The sequence below is a fragment of the Pleurodeles waltl genome, chromosome 11 (assembly GCF_031143425.1).
Source record: "Pleurodeles waltl isolate 20211129_DDA chromosome 11, aPleWal1.hap1.20221129, whole genome shotgun sequence".
Taxonomy (NCBI): Eukaryota; Metazoa; Chordata; class Amphibia; order Caudata; family Salamandridae; genus Pleurodeles; species Pleurodeles waltl.
Genome location: NC_090450.1, coordinates 714,670,205 through 714,693,940, shown reverse-complemented (window position 1 = coordinate 714,693,940; position 23,736 = coordinate 714,670,205). Strand labels below are relative to the sequence as shown.

Sequence of the window (23,736 nt, the reverse complement as noted above, 5' to 3'; positions counted from 1 at the left end):
TTTTTTTCACGTATTCATCTTCAATTCTGATAGGCCTCCAAAAGGATCTAACTGTTCCAACAGGTGCTGCAGCGACTCCCTAGGAGGGCCGAGGTAAAACAGAGTCTTGTCCGCGTAGAGTGAAATCACATGCTGAATATGCCCCATCGTTACCCCCCCAGTACAGCGTTACCTGCAAGGGATTGGATGTTAAGAGTGCGTGGCCAGGAGAAACACACCGTCAGGATTTAAACCATAACATAGTGCCTGGACCTGTGTGTTCTAATAAGACTTTATTACAGATTGGGAAAAAAACAAAAAGATTCTGAATCTGTGCCTTGCAGTTTGCATACAGGTCCTTGATGCCGGTAGCCCACTGTGCTATATATCTGAAGGATTGCAATTTATGAACTGCAAGCCACAAAATGATCTCTGTATCAAAAGCAGTAACTCACTCATCTACTTAAATACAAATCTGTCATCAGAATGTTACAGATGGGTTTTGCTGGAGACACATTAATCCTCTCTGCTACTCCAGGAGTTTCATACTGCGATTCGCAAGGCCTCGCAAATGGACCTACCTCATTAATATTCATGCGGTAGGTCGCAATTTGAGAGTCATTGCAAATGGCTACAATCACAGGGATGGTGGCCTGCTGGGCTCAGCAGACCACCATGTCTGTGATTGCTTTTCAATAAAGCCATCTTTTTTTTTTTATGTAGACTGTTTTCCTTAAAGGAAAACGGGATGCGTTTAAATATGAAAAATGAAAAGTTTTCTTTTCATTTTTTAAGATTAGGCAGTGGTCCATGGGACCACTGCCTGCTCCTAAAAAACGTTTTCGCATGCATTCACGAAGGGTAAGGTGTCCCTTGGGAACACCTTCCTCTTTGCGAATGGGTTACCACCAATTTGAAATTGGTGGTAAATGCGATTGTTTTGCGACCTCATTCACGGTCACAAAACAATCATACACACCTCTGCGGTTCGGTATTAGAATGGGGCGCCCTTGACAGGCCCCTTCCTAATACCGAATCGGTATGTAGTCACAAATCCAATTTGTGATTCGGTAACAAGTTACCGAATCGCAAATTGGACTTGTTACATACTAAAGTGCATTTTTATGATCGCAAAAATGTTTGATACATCTGGCCCTAGATTCATATCTCTGGTTCCTACATTGGCTTTTTGTTGTTTTGGTGTCATTTTAAAAATAAAAATATATTTTTTTTTTTATAAATTGGTGTTGGATTTTCATTGTGTGTTGTGTTTTAATTATTTACTGTTTTGTTGATATTAAATGCTTTACACACCTGTCTCCTAAGTTAAGCCTAACTGCTTGTGGGGCAAGCTACCAAGGGTTGATCACGGTTTAATTTATTGAGACCTTGACTGGACCTAGGGGGCTTCTGTGGCTTATTGCTAAGTGTAGGTACCTAGCTGCCCTTACCAAAAATCCACTTTCAAACAGTGGTTATTGTTCAACACAGTGCCATCTCCATCCCCGAGGTCAGTGTCCCTCCAGGTCAGTGCCCAGAGCAGCTGCACTGGTTTCACTGCCCTGAAGCCAGCTGTCTCAGAGTGTCTGTGAGGTGCAAGAGGATGGTGGAGATCCACCGTCTATGAAGACAGTAGACAGACACACAATCCAGTATGTGGGCAGGGCCATCAGAAGGGAGAGGGGGGCAAAGGCATATTTTTTCATGGCCCTGCTGTTTATTTATACTTATTTATGGAGCATCTGCATTAATTTACAGATTTTGAAGGATGTCTGTCCAAGTTATTGACATTGACTGTCTGTTTATAACAGAAACCTGGGGTAAAATAGAATCAGACCCGACTTTGTTGCAGCATCTCCCCCAGGGTATACCTACTACAGATTAGATAGACCCCAAAATAGGGGCAGAGGTTTGGCTATTATCTGCAGGGCTACTCTCGTGTGTGTTTGGTCTGGCCCCGCCACTGAAACGTGCGAGAGAATGGCTTTTAAGATTTCTCATAACAATGGAGTACTGTTGGAGGGCTTACTGATTTATCGACCACCGGGCCCTCTTACAAACTTTGTCCAATCTTGGATTAAGCTGATAGAACCTAGGGTTCTGTCCCCCAAGGCAATTATCCTAGGAGATTTTAATATTCACTTTGATGAGATCTGCACTCCAGTGGTTAGGGAGTTCTTAGATCTTATGGAGGCCCTGGATTGGACCCTCAGAGTCTCAGCAGCTACCCATAGTGCAGAACATATATTAGATGGGGTCTTTGCTCGTACTTCTCTACAGCTGGATTTAACTAACACCCAGTTAAGTTGGACGGATCATCATCTGCTAAACTTCAAAATTGACACCACTCATTCTCCTGCTTTGTATGAATTGGAGAACAAAGTATTTAGGCCATGGAAGCAGATTAAAGTGGAAGAGCTAGTTCCGGCCTTAGAAGAGAGTTGGAACAGGGCCAAGAAGCTGGCTTGGCCCTTGCTTGACAGCTTCCAGCAAGGGGTTGAAACGGCCATGGCTCAATTGGCTCCCCCTAAGATCCTGGGGCCTTGTAGCCCGAAGAAGCTTGGTCCACCTTGGTTTACGAGCAAACTTAAATCTTTCCAGAGAAATTACCGACAACAGGAGGGCCGGTGGAAATTAAACCCAGTCCCAGAGGAAAGGGTTGCATTAAAGTCCATCCTCAAGGCTTATAAAGCGGCACGTTTTAAAGCTAAATCCAATTTCTATACTGCCAAAGTTAAGGAGGCATTAAATGCCCTTAGAGAACTTTTCAAAGTGATAAAGGCATTATCCACTCCCCTTAGGCCACTCGATCTGGAAAATTCTCAGGAGTTCTGTGATAAGGTTGCTAGGCACTTTGAGAACAAAATCCTTCAAATACACGCACATTGTGTTCCTCATGAGGTCTCTAGGGAACTCTCCTCTATGGTATCTACTGACTCTAAAGCTAGTTGTAAAGTTCTATCTGATTTTCAGATCCCAACTAATGACAGTATTAGAAAGATGATTTTAGAAATAAAGTCAGGTTCCCCTTTGGATCCGTGCCCCCCTTCTATCTTTAAATTGGCCCCTGACCTGATGGCTTGGACGTTAGCTCCTATCTTTCAAGAGGTTCTGATATCTTGGATGTATCCCTCCCTATGGAAGGAGACCATAGTTGTTCCCCTTAAGAAGAAGCCAGTTGGCGACAGCTAGGACCTAAACAATTTACGGCCAATAGCGCTTCTTCCCTATCTGGCAAAGATTTTTGAGAAAATCTTGAATATGGAACTGGTGGAATTTTTAGTGGAAGTGGGAAGCCTTGACTCCTCTCAACATGGTTTCAGAAAGGCGCACAGTACGGAGACTGCCTTGATTTTAGCCTCTGATGTTATTCGGAAACTGGTAGATGAAGGGCAAGGGGCCATTCTAGTACTATTAGATATCTCGGCAGCGTTTGATACTGTTTCCCCTCATCTACTGACGTCCCGCCTTTGTCAAGTAGGGATCAGAGAGCGAGCCCTTAAGCTTCTGGAATCTTTTCTTACCAACAGGTGGACCACTGTAAGTTGTGGTAATTTCATATCCACACCTTATCTATTACCCTGTGGGATCCCACAGGGATCCTCTCTGAGACCTACCCTGTTTAATGTGTATGTTGCCCTGCTGGCAAATCTGATTCGCTCCTTTGGTTTTATCCCGTCCTCTTATGCAGATGAAACTCCGCTTATCATCCCAATTAAAAAACCCTGGGAGGAGGTTGCTGACCGGTTCAATAACTGTATGCAAGCTGTTAGTAATTGGATGAAGACTAACTAGCTTAAAATGAATGCCACCAAAACCGAAATTCTCTGTTTTGGGCCGGGAAAAGAGTTATGGAATCCACGCTGGTGGCCCTCAGATTGTGGCATGCTTCCTGTTCCCACTACTACCTGTAGGAATTTGGGCATTCTTTTTGATGATCGCTTATCCTTTAAAAGGCTGGTAAATCACACCTTAAAGACATGCCTTTGGCTCATCAAAATGCTTAGGAAAATGTTTCCTTATCTCCAGCATGAATGGAGAGTCTCTGCTATTTTAGCATTGGTTATGTCTAAAGTAGATTATTGTAATGCCTTATTCCTTAATTTGGATAAGCCTTTGATTAATAAGTTGCAACTGGTTCAGAATTCAGCTACTAGAGCAGTTCTCAAGCTCTCTCACAGTGGGTATCAGTCAGAGAGAGCCTCAAACAATGACATTGGCTCCCGGTGACTCAGCGTATTATCTTTAAATCGCTCTGTTTGACGTATAAAGCAACTCACAGGATTGGTACTTGCTACCGCACCACCAGGCTCTGTTGGCATGCTCCTAAGAGAAATTTGAAGTCCTCCAAAGCCTACCGAATCAAGGTCCCCCATACTTATAAAGCCAAATGGGGTGATAAAGCTTTCACCGTGGCTGCTGCCAAAGGTTGGAACTCGCTTCCTTTGAACATCAGGCAAGAGCCCTGTTACCTAAGGTTCAGGAAACTGGTTAAAACATGTCTCTTCCCCCGATAGCCTCTGCTCTGTGCTCCGGTTCGTACCCTTAAGTAATTTTCTTTTTCTCTACTATCTCCTGTTTGGGTGGTTCCCTCGGTTCTTGTTTTTCCCTCCTCTCTCACCTTCTACACTAGCGCTTCGATGCTCCCCATGGCCGGAATGCACTTTACAAATACGACATACATACATACATGCATTTATTAATGAAGAGGCAGCTAATACCAATAAATGGCACCAGTGGCATGTCTGCTGTGCCTTCTCTTTTCCTGCACCTAATGTTTTATAAACTTAGAAACAGGTGCTTGTCATATTGGAAGATCCTTGTGAAGTTGTTGACTTAGGCCAAGACATGCTGCTGTGCTGTTGTTCATGAGAAGGTAGGGATGGGAACGGGTTTCCAGAAAACTGCCAGTGATCACTTTTTCAGAAAGGACTTCGCTGGTTACATGGCCATTGTGTGAGATTCAACACTCTTGAGAGATTTTGTGTCTGGATCATGTGCCAGTCTTGGTTATTGTGCAGTGCATGTGGTGGGCACTGTCATTTACCCAGGTGTCCGATGGCCTATTGCACTATTACACTAAAAATTAAAAATCTAAATCACGCTCTTTTTAAACCTGAATGTCCAAGGGTAGTAATTTCAGCAGTGACGGCGTACTCACAATGACGGGAGAGAACGTGAAACTACTGTGCTGATTAACACAAACAACTGCATTCAGTCAGTGGTCATAGTGCACTGAAAAGTATGGTAACTCAGTTGGAAACTTAAATAAAGAGGGCTGATCCAGCACCCGCAAACAGGCCAAGAGAGCCCAAAAGGTACCTTTTAACTGTGCCCACCGCCAGGCTTTGCTGGGCTGGGGATAAAACAATCAACAAAACATCTGATAACTTGACCTGGAGGAGGTCAGTCTGGCATGTGCCATACCAAACCACAAACTTGTCCTAACGGCAGGTGTATACAGTTGTTATCAAGGGATGCCTGGCTGCCAAGATAAAATCAACCTCCAGAGGAGGAGGGACGAAGGTGTTCAATTGTCACTGTTCAATCTCCAAGCATGAAGGCAGAGATTCCGAAGGCCCAGGTGAAGAACTGTGCCTAGTTGCTACAACAACAGATCCTCCTTGAGGTGCAGCCTGATTGAAGGATAGATGCTCAATACCTCTGGATACTATACTCCCTGTGCTCAATGTGGAGCCTTGAGGCTGACTCAGACTCATTCGGTCCTGATGTTCTTGAGAACTCGGGTCAGGAGTGGTATCAGCGGAATGGAATACAGGAATTCTGAGTTCAGCTTGAGATGGTATCTCCAAGCGAACAAGTCCTTTGAAGCTCCAATGCACAGAAGTGCTGACATTGTATGTTCTTGGCAGTGGTGAACAGATCAAGCCAAGGTTCTCTCCATTTACAGGGCTACCTCATGCCACCTCTTAATGTAACTGCCACTAGTTATCTGCTAAGAGCCACGACTGAGCTCATCCACCCTGGCCTTAAATGATCCTTCCAGGTGGTTCACCAAGCGGAAACTTCTTTGGTAGTCCAGTCACTTCCAGATGGGCAAGGCATTCTGGCATGGTCAGTGACCCCAAACCTGCCCCGTTTGCTACAGTACCACATGGCGCTAGTGTTGTCTGTGAGTACCTGTAAAAGCATTCATTAATTGATGGAGGAAAGGTTTCCAGCATCAAGTGCCCGCACTTCCAGAAGGTTGATATGGAGCTGGCTCTCCGCCAGAGTACAGAGTCTCCTGATCTCCATCTCTTCCAGATGGCCACCCCATCCCAGAAGTGATGCATTGGTCACCACTGTCAGATCTGGGTGGGAAAGGGAAACTGGTCTGTCCCTGACACAATGCTGGTCCAGCAACCAACAGTGTAGGTCTTTTGCAGTCTCCTCTGAAATTTGGCCTTAGTCAGAAAGGTCCCCTTGATGTTGGGCCCACCAAGACTTCAGGTCCAACTGCAGACCCTGCATATGCCATCTGGCATGCTTACCTGGCAAGATGCAGGAGGCCATCAATCCCACAGCCTCAGAGTCGACCTCCCTGAAATCCAGGACCAAGTCTGAAAGATCAGGATCATAGCCTGAAAGTACTGCACTCTCTTTCCTGGGGCAAAGGCACAAAACTGAACCATGTCCAGAATGGCTCCGATGGAGGAAAGCATCTGCAAAGGAGTCAGCTGTGACTTTGGCACCTTGATAGTGAACCCCAAAGATGAAAGAAGATTGAGATGCCATAGTCTAGAGGTGGCTGATGACTGCCTAGGACAAGTCTGCCTGCATCAGGCAGTCATGGAATTAGGAATAGAGTGGCAACCCTAGCTCCCAAAGGGGTACTGCATCTTCTGCTGTGAATATTGTGAAACCCGCAGGGCATTGGTGAGACCAAATTGGACAACTGAAAATGCTCCTGTCCCACCACAAAGCACAGGTAGCACTGATTGGCACATTAAAGTAAGAATCCTCCAGGTCCAACACTACCATCCAATTTCCCCCGGTTGAGGGCATAAAAGACCTGGGTCAGTGTGAGCATCTTGAATTTCTCCTTCCAGAAGATGGCGTTAAGATGGCAGAGATCTAACGTAGGACGAAGGAGTCCATCCTTCTGGGACCCTAGATAGCAGTGGGTATAGCAACCACAAAACACACAAAAGGTGATGGGAGGATTTCTTGCAATTTGTATAACCACTGGCAATCTCTTGAGGTAACATCCCAACCCATCATTCTTTTACTCACCATGCCACCTCAGTTTGGACCCAGCCATATTCAAATCAGTCTTGACCTTGCTCCTCAAGGAAACATTCCTGCCTGAACTGCCAAGTAAGGTCCTCCCTGAACCAGAACACACGCAACCCAGGACCTGTTTGGCTCTAGCTATGGGCTCATCAGCCAGATACAGCTTAGTTCTAGTGACACATTGAGCATGGAACTCACATCTTTAGGGCAGTACATGAAACACACAAAAGGTGATAGAGCAATGCTTGCAATTTGTCTAGCCACTGGCAATAGCGCAGATAGCATCATAACCCATCATTATTTTGCTCATCATGCCACCTCAGTCTGGACCCAGCCATATGCAAATCAATCTTGACCCTGCTCCTCATGAGAATAGTCCAGCCCAAACTGCCAAGCAAGATCCTCCCTGAATCGGAACACAAGCAACCCAGGTCCGGGTTTGCCCTAGTTATGGGCTTATCAGACAGGTACAGCATGGTTCTAGTGACACAGTGAGCATGGGACCCATATCTGGGCATTCCCATTCCAATTATGGCAGTACATGAAACGCACAAAATATGATGATAGGAATGCCTGCAATTTGTCTAACCACTGGCAATCACTCAGGGTAGCATCTCAACCCATCCTTCTTTTGCTCACCATGCCTTCTAAGTGTGAACCCAGCCATATGCAAATCAGTCTTGACGCTACTCCTCATGGGAACAGTCCAGCCTAAACTGCCAAGCCATGTCCTTCCCGAACCAGAACACAAGCAACCCAGGACCAGTTTTTGGTATAGCAACCACAACCTACATCTGGTGCAAGACACAAAAAATGTCCTCCATCAGTCATTGGGGAGACGTTGAAAGGTGCAATGGTGCTGTGAGCAAGGTCCATCTTACTGAAGTCTGCTTGGAGGTTGTATGGAGGACCGAAGAGAGAGAGTATGTGTAGCATCCTGGGAGAAATATGCTAGGACTATGAGTGTAATGAATCTTAATAGTTACTGACTCAGTATCCCACCTCAGTTTTCTAGAGCAGTCAACTTGATTGCAAACTGAATTATACCTCTGGCATTTTTGGCTCTTGACAAATCATCATTTGAAGTGACAGTCTGAACCTAAATCTTAATCTGAGTTCTGGATTCCCAAATGGTGAGTCTGTTGTGCAGTTGTGTGCCCCCTGTTCTGTGTGTGCTCTTGCAGACAGAAAATATTGACTGCAACCGGCCAGTTTCATTATAAACGCCCTTCTAGTTTTGGTACCCTTAAGGGATGCATGTGGGGTGCTAGTCCAACTCAATGAACAGCATTCGTTCTGTGTAGACTATGAGACTTGATTGCACTTCAATTGGGTTCCCCTTTAACTGTGTCTTTTAATGGACATTGGCTACTAAACCTCGCCCTCTCCATGGCCCCATTAAGTAGACATTGAGACTCTCATCTCTGATCCTCTGGCACACACCATTATTCATCTGGGACACTGGATCACGTGCGTCCATTTTGGGTAGTGGAATTGTGTTGAATGTTAGGACCATTGTATTGAATTCACACCGTCGTGGGGTCAAAAGCACACAGTTTTGAAGACTTGTAAGAAAGGTTATTGTGAGTCCTTTTAAGACAGTCAGAGGGTCTTGGCTTCCAATTGTACCAACTTAGATTATTTACCACTGTCCCACAATACATTTGTACTACAGTTGATTGCCCAACTACTCCTCTTTCCACTTGATTTTCTCAAGGTAACGAGGTCGAGCAGACCAACGCTTAACCAAGGATGTGACGATTAAACTGTCAAAATTCAGATAATACAATAGTACCAGTCAATGTGATTACACTTCAGTCGCCTCATTTCCTTTGCAGTATTCTAATATATACAAAGCATAATATAACATTAATATATTAAGAACATGCAGTAAAAAACAGATGTCTCTATCACCTTTTTAGTTAGTGGTCCAACCCGACGCACTATTTTAGCTCCCAAGTCCTAAGCGCTATGAATAAAGTTAATATATGCACTGATGTCGAAGGTTATTCTAAGGAAAATATTCGCAAATTCTGTGGTGAAACTAAGTTAAAACTAACAAAATATTCCAGTGGTGGGGACACCCACAATGGCCACAAATGTGCCAAGACTACTGAAAATTAAATTGGCAGCAAGGTCCTGACTAGAAGCTCAAATGGCAATATTTCCTGAACTGTATGGGCTAACCAAGTCCACCGGTTCCAAAACCAGGTCATTCTCTTCTAGCTACGCACATGGATCTTGTACCCGGGGCTCTAATCTAGGAATCCTCAAGAACCTATGGAACAATTAAAAGGGAAAGATATAGGTTCTCTACATCACAGGGACGGTTAGGGACAGATGGGCATCAGCCTCAGAGTCTGCTTGAAAGTGATGAGCTTCTCCTGAGTCCAGATGACTTCCTGCTGTAGTTTCTTGCTTTCTGGTCAGCCTTGTGTCTTCCGGATACAGGCTTCCTGTCTGACTGTCCTACAGAGGTCCTTCATAGCAGCTGTTCGTATCCTCCACAGGTAGCCAAGCACAGCTATTCGAGGACACTGGAGCTTTTAAATCCTGAGGGACTGTATGAACCTAGTGTGATCACCTAATGTGTGGGTCAGGGTGCATTGCAGCTCCGACAGGGCTGCTTTGAGCTGGTCATATAAACCAGCTCAGGAGCCTCAGACAGGAAACCAGATTCTTAAAAAATGTAGATCTTGGTAGTAGATGCGGACGAGTAGTTTCTCTTTGGCAGGGGGATTTCCACTACTTCAAAGCGGCTAGTGGTCTGCCTTCTCTACTAATAGAAATAACTTGTTTTGGGAAGCACACATTGACCAAACAGAATAAATAAAGACTCCAGGTTTCTGCAAAACAGAATTCTAGATTTTAGATTCCAAAAATAATGACATGATATACAATAATAATTGCTAAGTTTAAGATGTCTTTTGGTTACCAAACAGGATTCATAGCTCCAAGATGAGCACTTGTGCCAAATTGCTATGGCGGCCACTCCCAACATGTTTCTAGGATGCCGTGCCAACGGCGAAAGGCCAATAAGGAAAATATTTTGATCTGCTCTTTTCTGATGTTGATATTGATAAGAGGTAGAAGACGTTTATTAGTCTCGGCCTCTTTTATCCTGGTAATTAATATTTGCGTAAAAATCGAGTAAGACCATTGAGGTACAAAGCCATTTCTAGTAATGATGTCTCAATTTCTTTATTATCTTCTCAAGCTGTTCACCAAAATATGTATGAAAAGTTTAGCATTCATGATTTTCAAAGATGTTGGTCAATGATTTTCAATCATGCTCGGTTTTACCTAGTTTAAGCAGTAGTACAGTGATGTGAAAAAATAAATTATACTGTCCTGAGATCCTGTGGTCACACATTAAAACATACCTGGCCTTCATCTACTCCTCACTAAGTCCTAAAAGTACATACATCAAACTTCGTGGGACGAATAACACACAACCTTTGTCATTATTTATTATACAATAAAATCAGCAAAAGTGGAGTATCCTTGTGTGAAGAGTAAGTGCACCCCGTTTCCCCTAAGAGAGTATCAGATGTTCATATCATGTAGGAGGAACTCTCACCCATTATTCCCTTCAAAACTATTTAGTCTTGGTAATGTTCAAGAGCATTAACTTATGTACAGTTCTTTTTAGGCCAACTACAGCATCTCAGTCGGGTTGAGATCCAGACTTTGAATTAGTCATGCCAAAACCCTGATTCATTTCTTTTTCAGTCTTTCATTCATAGATGAACTGATATGTTTTGTCACAGTACTGTTTCATGATCCAGCTGGTCTCACATTTTAATTTAGAATTCACCAGTATAGCGAGGAATTCACGGTGCAGTAAATAATTGTCAGGTGCCAACGTCGTGGGACTAAAAGCAGCCCCCAGTCTTCACCCCTCTGCCACCAAGCTTGTCAGTTGCCATTCGGTTCTTTTACCAAAAATACTGTTGTGCATTACAGCCAAACAACTCCACTTTGGTTTCATCTCTCCAGATGACATTGTTTCTAAAGCCTTTTGGTTTATGAGGAGTTGTTTTGCAAACCTAACCAAATGGTAATGATCTTTTGGGATAGGTGGGGGTTTACTTTGGGTCTGCCTTCCAGCCTTACTTGTTCGTTATATATTAAAGAGAATCATTAACTCTAATGGTTACTGTATTGACAGATGTCTGTAGATAAATGGATGTAGCTTTGAGGAACCCTGCAGTCTCTAGGAATATTATGATTTAATATGCCTCAAAGTCTCAAGAACTCAAGTCTGGTCTTGAATATTGTCAGGTCCCTGTTAAGCATACCCGCTGAAAGCTCCTGTCTTCTAAGCATATGAGAGCAATCCAAGTTAACTAGGAGAACATATACGCAACGAGTAAAATCATGAACTCTAATGGTTACTGTTTCGATTGAGGTCTGTAGATCAATGGATGTAGCTTTTGGGAAACTTTGCCGTCTCTAGAAATATCATGATCTTATATGCTTCAAAGTCTCAAGAATTCAAGGTCTGATCTTGGATATTGTCAGATTCCTGTTAAGCACACCCACTGAAAGCTCCTGCCATTCCGGAACAACTGAGTAGGTGGAAAAGGTGAATAACACTGTTGCATTAGTAAACGGGAAAATCAGGCAAAAGAGAGTGAAATGGATCGTCACAGACTGAGGAAACTAGAGGGTAACCTCAGTGTCAGAGGAGTGGTACATCACTGAATCGGCACTACTGTAAACAGAAGATCACAGCTAAGCATATGGGAAAAATTCAAGTTAAACAGGAGAACATATAGGCAATGTAAGCTTAACAGCTTATGCAGCAGATGTAGCTATGACAGGAACCCCAGGACTCACCACAAACTAGATTAGCCAGTAGCTGAGGTGGTAAGAGTGAGAAGAATAACCACAGGTATCGAGCGTAACCAAATACACAATGAAGGAGAGGAACTGGAGGGAAACCTAAGGCAAGGGAAGCAAAACGGGGAAAACCAGCAAATGTGAGTGATGAATGAACAGCTGCAAACTAGTATGAAGTTGAGAGCCACAGCAACTAAGAATATTGCCAGGTATGGACTCAAAAAATCCTAAAATCCTGTTTATAACCACTATCCCCCAGAAGTGTGCAAGTAACCAAGATGTGAGCGGTTTTATGTTCCCAGTCTCTTTAGCTTCTGCTTTCCCATTCAACACGCTCTTTAGCCATGGCTCGGCCTATGCCTGATCACCCACCTGCACAGACCCTGACATTCACTCCTGTGTAGATAAGTGTCCATCTTCAACTTTCTCTATTTGTAAATAATCTTTTTGATTGTAGAAAATGTTATATTATGTTAAATGGATTTGTAGAGTACGGCTTATCAACTGAAAGGTATTCAGGTGCTGGAGGAGGTGTGCAGGTCGACCACTTGGGGTCAGTTGAAGAGCAAGGTCTTCAACCTCCTGCGGAATTCAAGAAGTGAGGAGAAGGCCCTGATGTCTAGAGGGAGGGTGTTCAAAGTTTTGGGTGAGATGTAGGAGACGACTAGGCCCACCTGTTCTGCTTTTGCAGATGCATGGGGTGTGTGAGATAGAGTGAGGCTGAGCATAGGAAGGTTTGTAAGAAGTGAAGACAGCAATTGAGGTATGCTGGTCCAGTGCTGTGTATTGCCTTGTGTCCATGCGTGAGGAGTTTAAATCAGCAGCATTTGTGAATTTGGTAACCAGTGGAGTTCCCCGAGGTGTGGCATGATGTGTGTGCGATGTGGGAGTTTGAGGATGAGTCTATCTACGGCATTCTGGATGGTCTGGAGTCCATGGAGGAAGTGGTTGGAGATTCCAGAATAGTTTGCAATGCTATAGTTTAGTCTGCTAGTAATTAGGGCTGGAGCGGCAGTACGCCAAGTGCTCTTGGGGAGCCATTTGAAGATTCTTCTGAGGATGTGAAGTATGTAGAATCAGAAGGAGCTGACTGCATTCACCTGTGAGGCAATAATGAGTTTGTCATCTTAGATGGTTCTCAGAGTTCTTGCATGGTTAGTCAGTATGGGTGTTGAGCCGAGCCCTGACAGCCACCAGTTGGAGTCCCAGGGGATTTCTTGTTCCCAAAGATCAACACTTACGTCTTGTTCAACTTGAGTTTCAGGCAGTTGATTTTCACCTATTTCGCTATGCAGATCATGCATTTGGTGAAGTTGAATCTGGGCGTGGAGGATTTGTCGGACATTGAGAGGATGAGCTGGCTATCATTGGCATAGGAAATGATGGAGATGCTGTGAGCTCTGATGATGTTGCTGGGTGGTGACATGTAAATGTTGAATAGGGCAGGGCTGAAAGATGATTCTTGAGGGATTCCGCAGATCAAGTCCTTGGGTTCTGAGGTGTAGGGTGGGAGTCTGACTCTGTGTTCTCCAGGTGAGGAAGTAGCATATCCATTCGAGGACTGGGCCCTTGATGCCTTTGGCGTTTAGTCTTTAGTTGAGGCTGGAGTGTGACACAGGGTCAAATGCCATCTGTGCCAGAACTGAGTGCTGTCTCCATGTTGTGGTTGCTGTGAAAGCCGGATCAAGTGAGGTTGAGAAGACTGTGGCGTTCCAGATGGTTGGTGAGCTGAAGGTTGATTGCTTTCTCCATCACTTTTCCGGGGTATGATAGCAGGGAGATGGGGCATAAGTTGGTCAACTCCAAGGGGTCTGCCGAAGGTTTCTTGAGGAGGGCCATGACTACAACATATTTCCAGTCTTCTGGGAAGTTTGCGGAACTGATGGAGAAGTTGATGATGTGCTTCTGGAATTTGCTGATCAAAGGTCCTTCTAAGCTATGGATATGATGAGGAGAAGGGTTAGTGGGGGCCCCAGAGTGGACGGTTTTCATGACTGAAGTAGTGTCTTTCTCAGTGAGTGTTCTCAAGTTGGTCAGGTGTGTGTCTGATGGATGGTGGACAGGTTAGTGATGATGTCCTTGGGGTCAGGTTGTTTTTCAAAGTTAATATAGATCTTTTCAATTCTTCTGTGGAAGAAGTGATGAATGTTGTTGCAAAGTTCAAAGGTTGGAGTAATGGAGTTGGCTGAGGCTTCCTGGGTTTGATGGAGTTGTCTGAAACTTCTGGGGTAGTGTCTTAGTTGGGGGCTCGCTCTTAGGCAAGACTGGTGGTCTAGGGATGACAGCACTTTTGTTTGTAGGCAACTAGGCCAATCCTAAAACAAGTCACAACTGTTGGCCCAATCATCATGGCTAACAAGCAGTACTTCACCAAAAACCCAAACAGTAAAAGGTGATTTCTAGCAGACTTTACGCATGGACTCCAGAATGCGACATCTCAGAGGAGTGATGGTGGAACAGAAGTTACCCTTTTCCCACATTAGTAATACGTCTCAATCACACATGGGCAATAAAGGAGATGCAGGAAATATTTCAATTGTTTTTAAAAAAAGACTGTAGTCTACTGTAAAATGCATGAGCTGCAATGATTAGGATAATGAACAATGCGAGAAGCAGAATGGTAAAGATGAGAGTTGTGAATGCAAAGACCCCCACCATCTTTCAATAAACATAAAATGTAAAATATCCCTAAAGCCCTAGCATGGAGAACCTAGTCTGCAATGTAACAAGAGTGTGAAACCTAATCTGCCAGTACCAGGTCTACGAGAAGCTCCTCACAACTCTTGTTACCTTGGAATGAGGTCTCTAGATCAAACTCTGTGGTGACACTAAGGCTCGATCTGCATCAAAGCGATGTTTGGCATAGATGGCATCAATAGCATCTGGAAGGAATCCCTCCTGTTTTATACAAAGAAGACTGTGTTCCAGCGATTTTTCAATAACCTTGTCTGCGTGAGATGTATTTATACAGATCTTGTAGGACCCCTGACGCAGGTAGGTTCCGAAACAATAGATAAGGAGGCTTGCTTGGGGCATCAATTATGTAAACAATTTCCTCCAAAAGTATATTATGTTCCTGTCACACTTAAGTGGGAAAGTGACATGATGTGAATACCTACGTATCTTGCTTGACTTTGATGCTGATATTGAAGCCTTCACAGAGTGGCACTGATAATGTAAAATCAAAACATTTCATTTACTATAAACATAGCAGCCATTTTGAAAGAAATAATTAAATAAATAGGCTAAGACAGAGCAAGCTGACTAGGTTAAAAGTGAATATGTGATAGGAGCACAGGCCTGCAAGCCAGAAGGCTAGGCTAAACTCATGATTCCTATTAAAACTAAATAGGATCCACTACAGCAGTGAACTCCTTGATGATTGCAAAAATCTCTTTGCCTTTGTTGGAGTTGCGTCAATCTGATCGGTGAGGCATCTTCGCTTGGTGTCTCCAAGAAGGTGGTGGAAATGCCTGAGTGTCCCTTTGTAGGTTGATCTGGTGTTGGCATAATATTTGGCTTTCCATTTCCTTTCCAGCTGTTTGCAGTATCTTTTGGAGTCCCAAAGTTCATCCATGTGCCAACAGGCCTGTTGGTTGGTTCTGTGGAGTTTGTGAGTTTGATGGGTGCAAGACTGTCTGCACAGTATGAGATCCACTGGTTTAAGTTGGTGATGTCCATGCCTAGGTTGCAGGTGGTGTTGGGTTGGTCAGTTCTGAGTGGGTTGTGCAGGTCCATTTCGATTAATCTATTGCAGGTCTGGCTATGTATGTTGATCCTGGTTGGAGATTTGGTTTGTGGTGTGGAGATTTTGAAGTGGATAATGGAGTGGTTAGTCACTGTGAGTAGTGAGGCTAATTTGTACATGATGCTGTTACTGGAGGCTAAGATAGTGTCTAGAGTGTGCTGTTTGTGAGGTCTGTGATGAGCTGGGGAAGTCCTATGTTGTGCAGGCCCTCGAGCAGGTCGGTGGAGAAGTGGTTGGAGTGGTCTTCCAGGTGAAAACTGAAATCACTAAGAAGTAGGAAGTCATTGGAGAGAATGCTGAGGGAGCGATGATGTCTGAGATGAGGTTGAAGTTGCTTCATGGTTCAGGTGGTCGTCAGGGTCTATCTGTCATTGGTTTGTAGGCTAAAGTGGATGTTTTCCATGAAGAGGGGGTCTAGGTCGATGGTGGTTGTGCATTTGAGAGTCTTGTTGTATATAATGGCAAGCTTTTATGAAATTATTTATTTATGAGATCACTTTCTGATGATCTAGTAATGATGTGCACTTGTTTATGAGCACCTGTTTCTAATGAGCTTTTCTGGTGACATAGGAACAATTAGGATGCACTTAATTTTTCACATACATTTTCTGAATATTTGCTGATTTATTATGATTAAGAATGAGAAAGTATAATTTCTGTATGTTATTTGTCAGATTAGTTTAGATCTGAATTACTGTTAGGGCTTGATGAGGACTAGATGAAGGACAGATGTGTTTTAAATGTAAAACCACATAATCTGAAGGAGATGTAGCTTCCTTCTCACACAGCTGTGGTCATTTTAATGCAGTACTTTTCCATTTCTAAGTACCTTGAAAAATACAGAAATCAAGGGCCTGATTACGACTTTGGCAGTCGGACTGCTATACTGCCATGTTGGCGGTCCTAAAAAGACAAGCCGCGCCAGCAACCCTCAGACTGACTTATTACGAGTTATACAGGCAGGACTGCCGTTCACCAAGCAAAAAAGGTAGACCGCCAGAGGCCTGGTGGCCTGTAACTAGGCTGTCTGACCCCCAGCACCATCAGTGCCGCGGCCAACCACCAAGCACATTACAAACACACAATCGCTCTGCCGGTCTCCTCACAGTGATCAGACAATGGCGGTCGAACGTCATGGTCCGCATCCACCAAAGTAACAGACAAGTACACATTGGAGTAATTCAAACACAACACAGCTGACACACATTGGACCAGCGGACACAGCCGCAAATTACACTATCAAACACACCCCTCCACAGACCACAATCCTTTGCATTTCCACTGCAAGACAGACCACATATCTTGTCATCCACTTTTTGTTATGACAACCCTTTTTTTCACCATCACCTTTTACACCCCTCACACACATCATCTATTTTACCCCATATTCACTTGTCTTGTCACCCCCTTTAATTTCCAATCATGTCACAGGCCAAAAACCCATGTTTTTCAGAAGATGGGCTGAGAGTCATGGTGGATGAAATCATTAGAGTAGAGAAATAATTGTTCGGAGCCCAAGTCCAGCACACTTCTCTCAGTTGGAAAACGGAAATGTGGGACAGGATAGTTGACTGAGTGAATGCTGTAGGCACCACCCTGTGCACAAAGGAGGACATCAGGAAGAGGTGGAACGACCTGAGGGGCAAGGTGCATTCACTGGTCTCCAGGCACCAGCTGCAGGATAAGATGGTTGATGGTGGCACTCTCTGTGCCCCATTGCAACTTTTTCCCTGGGAGGAGAAGGTCTTGGCCATCCTGCATCCTGAGGGGTTGGCAGGAATAGCTGGGGGAGTGGGTCTGGTAAGTCACAACACAAACACTTCACAAAAATGCAATGTCCTGCATGCTCACAGCTCAGCCTTTGCCACTGTCTTGTTGATGCACTTAACCACCATTCTGTACCCGGAGTTTCTGAGTGTTTACACTGTCATTCTGTATTGTAGGACCCACCATCACAGCTACCAAGGCCCGTCACACACCATGTGTCCAAATGGTGCCTTTAAGTTGTTCAGTATCAAACAATCATCTTGTGGTATGTCTCAACATGTAAATGTATGCCCAAACCTAAATGCAGTCTCCATACTGATATGTAATACCCAAACTTTGTCTAGTGTGTGTAGTAGAGAAAGTGACCTAAGTGCAACTCCCTGGAGGTTCTGTGTCTGTAACTCCAACCACCAGCCCAGTGTCCACTTGCCCAAATACCCGTTTGCTAACTCTCAATTGAAGTGTACTCATCCGGGAGGATACCATTTGTCAAGTGTGTGAAGTAGAGGGAGTGACCTGACTGGAACTCCCAGGAAGCCTTGTGTCTGTAAATACAAACACCAGCCCAGTGTTCACTTGCCCAACTACACATATTGTGATCTCTCAATTGAAGTGTTCCCACCTGAGAGAATATCATTTATATAGTGTGTGTAGTAGAGGGAGTGACATGGATGCAACTCCCAGGATGCCTTGTGTCTGTAACTTCAACCACCAGCCCAGTTTTCCCTTGCCCAAATACACCTGTTCGTAATTTCTCCAATGGTCTTCACTCACCTGGGAGTATACCATTTCTCAAGTGTTGGGAAGTAGAGGGAGTGACCTGACTGCCAAGCCCAATAGGCTATGTTTCTCTAACTCCAACCACAAGCCCAGTGTTCACCAAATAGACCTTTAATCTCTCAAATGCTATTTACTCACTTGGGAGGATACTATTTGTATAGTGTGTGTGTAGTAGAAGGACTGACATGACTGCAACTTCTAGGAGGCCTTGTTGTCTGTAACTCCAGACACCAGCCCAGTGTTCACTTGCACAGATACACCTGTTTATAATCTCGCCAATGCTGTTCTGTCACCTAGGAGTATACCATTTGTCAAGTTTTGGGAAGCAGAGGGAATGACCTGACTGTAAAGCCCAATAGGCCTTGTTTCTCTAACTTTAACCACAAGCCCAAGTGTTCAGTTGCCTAAATAGTCCGGTATGCAATCTCTCAAATGCTGTTTACTCACTTGGGAGGATATTATTTGTCAAGTGTGTGTAGTAGAGGGAGTGACATGACTGCAGCTTCCCAGGAGACCCTGTTTTTGTAACTCCAACCACCAGCCCAGCGTTCACTTGCCCAAATACCCCTGTTTGTTAACACTCTATTGAAGTGTACTCACCTGGGAGTGATCATGATACCGCTCATGCTCAACTCAGAGACATGTCTGTCTACCTAGCTCCATCTTGACTTGCTAACCCGAGATGAAACTATTGAGAATACGAATGACACCTTACCCAGTGTGTACAACAAGTATTCCTAAGGCCTCAAGATGAATCACCAGATTGGTATCAGCAGCAGACACAGCACTGTACGCATAATGGTTCCAGACACATAAACAACCAAGTCCTGGGTTTGCCTCCATCCCAATCAACTAGGCCTCAAAATGGTCAAAGCAATATCTTGCCTCTCCACTGTGTTGGCTGTATTGGTGCTAAAATGTAATTTTCAGGCAATTGTCTAAAGTGCTACTGATCTGCATGTCTCACCAGCTGCTTGAGTCAAATTCACACGTCATGTCAAATCACCCAAATATCAATGTTACTTGGCACATTTGGATTACCTACACTTTAACTTTCTCCAAGGTTTCTGCTTACGGTAACACAAAACCTTTGGAGGTAGATGTCACAATAACACCACTAACAGTGTATGCTTTTCATCAACAAGTGGATCTGCCGTTGGGCACATGGAGGCCATGGAACCGACTACCACTTCCCCCCTGGATGCAGCACTCAGTGACGACAACACTCCTGGACTTCTGGACGTGGAGGACAGTTCTGGCCCATCTGGACAACTTGGTCAGACAGCAACAGTGAGTCTCAATGTGGCTACAACATCGCCTCCCAGCCTTCTTCCATCAACACCACAGGAAACTACTCACCCCACAACCTGTGTCCCTTAGCACAGTGTCCACCATCTTGTGCCCCCCCATTCCTGGAGCCTCAGTTGCAGCGCAACAGTTTGGACAATGAGGGTCTAGGAACTAATTGGAGAGGGGGCCCTGTGGCAAGGGCACAGGCCCGTGGGGGTAGAGTGCATGAGAGGGATTCTGTGGGTCAGCAGAGGCAGGCCGGTGGGGCTGCTCTTGGCCAGGACACCATCAGTCACGCCTTGGGTGTCTATCAGGAGTCGAAAGGCGTGATGGGTCAGGTGTTGACGAACTCCAGGAAAACAAGCAGCTACAGAGGGATATGCATAGGGACATGCATGAGAAGATGGAGGCCCACGATTCCAACATGGCCTAACTAACAGGGGTGTTGAGGGACATGCACATCACCCTGAGCAGGGCTTTTCGAAAGCAGTATACCCCTTTCTTTGGCTCATCAACAACAGGCCCCTCAACATCGGCGCCAGCCGCAGGAAGGAACACCTTGCCAGAGGAAGAACCAGTCACAGGCAACCCTGCCTCTGTAGCAGCTGAACATCCCCCGCAAGTGGAAACCTCCAGCAAAGAATCCTGGAGGTGCCAGCAAGTGACCCACTACTGCCAGCAAGTGACCTCTTCCTTTATGTCCTCTTTGTGTGTCACACATTCACTCTGTGGAATGATCCTGAACTACATTCCAGTTTCAATGGGAGATGTACTCTGGACTTCCAGTGGTGTGGCATCTACTCCAATGTGTTTGTTCACCATGACTGACCCCTTCACATATTTGTTTTGGTTGGTTCAGGTTACATCCATTCTCTGTTATTCGTAGCTTCACAATAAAATAACCCATTACTGTTTGATTGTCTGCTGATTTTGCTTTCATGTTTAGCCACGTAGATATGTCAGACCATGTTAACCATACAATGATGATCGAAGGTACTTGTTCAAGATGGGATATGTTGCATGTACACAGTTTCCAGCTCAGAATTACAACATCCCACACATACATACAAGTGTCTGGTCAAAATAAAACATGTATTACAGTGTTCAGCACATAGGCTGTCAATATGTCTGAACTATTGGAAATTTTAAATGATTGTCTCATACTGAGTAAATGAACATATTTACACGTAGAGACCACCAGACCATGAAAGGAAGGGATTTGTCAGACAGTGTCCTGTAGAGTAGGCAAACATTGAAGTGGTTGTCATCACCTTGAGCCTTGTCACATACTACATCAAAGTAATCCAACATCACATTATTCAAGATTCAGTCAGATGGCAGTGCAACTGTTCTGCTGTTCTGACATACAAAGTGGACATGGATTGGTCCAGGTAGTGTAGGTCACATAGTTTGGGTATTTGAGACCTGTGCCAAGACAGTTTTCACAGTGTTTGGATGGAAGTTCAGAAGTGTCCATTGGACTTCTTTTGTGTCTTGTAGTGGGCCTGATGCATCATGTGTGCCATTGTGTGGTCATAAAACATGTTATCCTAGCTTACGACCAATTAATTTTCCATTCACATTGGCTAAACACTCTTTTACTATGACCTGTAGATGTGGTTCATCATTATAGGGCACAGAGCCTGTGCCAAAACACTGATTTATATTTGTGCCATACCACCTGATGCATGAGCATTGGAGTATGATGGGCCTGTGATCAGGGACTGTTGTACTGCCACCTTCTGTATCATGGATAAAGTGATATTGGATTACTTTGGTGTGGTATGTGAAAAGGCTCAAGCTGCTGACATCAACCACTTTAACAATGTCTGACAAATCCCTTCCTTCCGTGGTCTGCGGGGCTGTACCTTGAAATATGTACTTTGACTCAGTATAAGTCACACATTCATATTTCTAAAAGTCTGGACATATTGACAGCCTATGTGCTGTAAAGTGGAATAAAAGTTTTGGTTTGACCAGACACTTGTACTAATGTGTTGGTGTGTTATGGTTGTAATCCTGAGCTGGACACTGTGTACCTGTAACACATCCCTCCTTGCACAAGTAACTTGTGTCTTCTTCATATGGTTCACATGGTCTCACATCTCAACATAGCAAAAAGTAAAAAATTAAGTAAGCGGACAATGAGTTTGTGATAGGCAAATGTTTTACATTCCCAATGCAGAAAATACATTTGGGACATGAAGAAACAAAAAAGTAAAGTGGAAGGGTCAGTCATGGTGAATTAAATCATTGAAGTAGATGCCACACAATTGGGAGTCCAAAGTTCAGAGTATTCCTCCCATTTGAAATGGAAAGTGGTTCAGGATCAGTCAACAGAGTGAATGTGTGACACACAAAAGAGGTCCTTTAGGAAGAGATCACTTGCTGGCAGTAATGGGCATCTTGCCATCTGCACCTCCTGGATTCTTTCATAAGAGTCCCACTTGGGGGATGGGTGGGAGATGGGGTGATCAGCTGCTACAGAGGCAGGGGTATCTGGGGCTGGTTCTTCCTCTGGCAGGGCCTCCCTTCCAGTGGCTGGCACAGATTTAGATGTGCCTGGTGATAATGAGCCAAAGGAAGGGTTAGAATGTTGTTGAAAAACCCTGCTAAGGGTGGTGTGAATGTCCTTCAGCATCCCTGTTAGGAAGGCCATGTTGGTATTGTGGGCCACTATCTATTCCTGCATGTCTCTGTGCATGTACCTCTGTAGCTGCTTGATTTCCTGGAGTTCGGTCAAGACCTGGCCCATCATGTCTTGGGACTCCTGATAGACTCCCAAGACCCGGCCTCACCCGCTGGCCCACAGCATTCCTCCCATGTACCCTACCCCCACGGGCCCATGACTTTACCAGAGGGTGCCCTCTCCAACTGGGTCCTGGAACCCCATTGTCAGAAATATTACTCTGCTACTCAGGATACAGGACTGGGGGCACAAGATGGTAGACACTGTGCTAGGTACACAGGTTGGGGGGCGAATGGTTGCCTGTGATGTTGAGGCAAGTGGGCTGGGAGGTGTTGATGTGGCCACAGTGAGGCTCACAGTTGGTGTCTGACCAGGTTGCCCAGATGGGCCAGAACCGTCTTCCACATCCAGACGTCCAGATGTGTCTTCTTCACTGAGGGCTTCATCCAGTGGGGTAGTGGCAGTCTCTTCTGTGGCATCTGTGTGCTCAGTGGAAGCTCAACCTGTTGATGTAAAACATACAATGTTACTAATTGTAATGTAACATCTACCTTCAACTGTTAGTGTTACAGTAAGCAAAGACCTTGTACAAAGTTTAGTTGCATTTATTCCTATTGTGGCAAGTGCCCATGGTATTGGTTGTACTGACATGACATTTGTGAAGCATGGCAATTCAGTTTGTCAAGCAGCTGCTGAAATGTGCAGATCCTTAGCACTTGGGAGGATGGCCCAAGAATGACATCTTGCCACCAATGCAGGCAAAACAGTGGCTATGCAAGATATGGCTTTGGCCATTTTGGAGGCCTAGTTGAGTGTGATGCAGGCAGACCCAGGACTTTGTTGTATATTGTATTGTATTGTATTGTAATCATATTTATATAGCGCTTCCTACCCCTGACGAGGCGTTGAAGCGCTTTTCGGTGAGTAGCACGCTACTCTGGAACCCAACCAGAATTAGTGATGGATTAGTATCTTGGAAATAATGAGTACAGTTTTAGTATTATTATGAGTTAATTTGAGCAGCGGATATGAGAGTTTGTTAGTTAGATTGACTGGAGTAATGGAGGGGTGGAGGAGAAAAGAAATCCAGAAGTGTTAATTGGGAGTATATCCTTAATTTACTCAACCCAAAGGCTTGGGATGAGTAAAGGGGGATGGAGGAGGGAAGAGTATGTGGAAGGGTTAGGGAGAGTATAGTAGTATGGTGAGATAAATGCGGGAGAATTTAGTAGGGTTGTGTGGGAGGTCACGGTAGTAGAGTGAGGTTTGGTGAGTTAGATGTGGAAGCAGAGGGAAGAGCTAAGGCAGAGTTATTTAGGAGATGAAAGTAGTAGAAAGGATTTGGGATGTGTCAGAGTGAGATTGGAGGATAGTTTGATAGAGACATGGCATATGATGATGG

General features: G+C 44.6%; 1 protein-coding gene across 1 annotated transcript in view; it reads left to right on the top strand.

The window, feature by feature from the left end:
- Positions 1–3,240: 3,240 nt before the first annotated feature.
- LOC138265135 (uncharacterized) overlaps positions 3,241–23,736 on the top strand; it is a 158,612-nt gene continuing 138,116 nt past the window's right edge. Inside the window, exon 1 of the mRNA XM_069212677.1 lies at positions 3,241–3,519. Within this exon, the coding sequence (XP_069068778.1) occupies positions 3,241–3,519 (279 nt within the window). The remainder of the gene's footprint in view (positions 3,520–23,736) is intronic.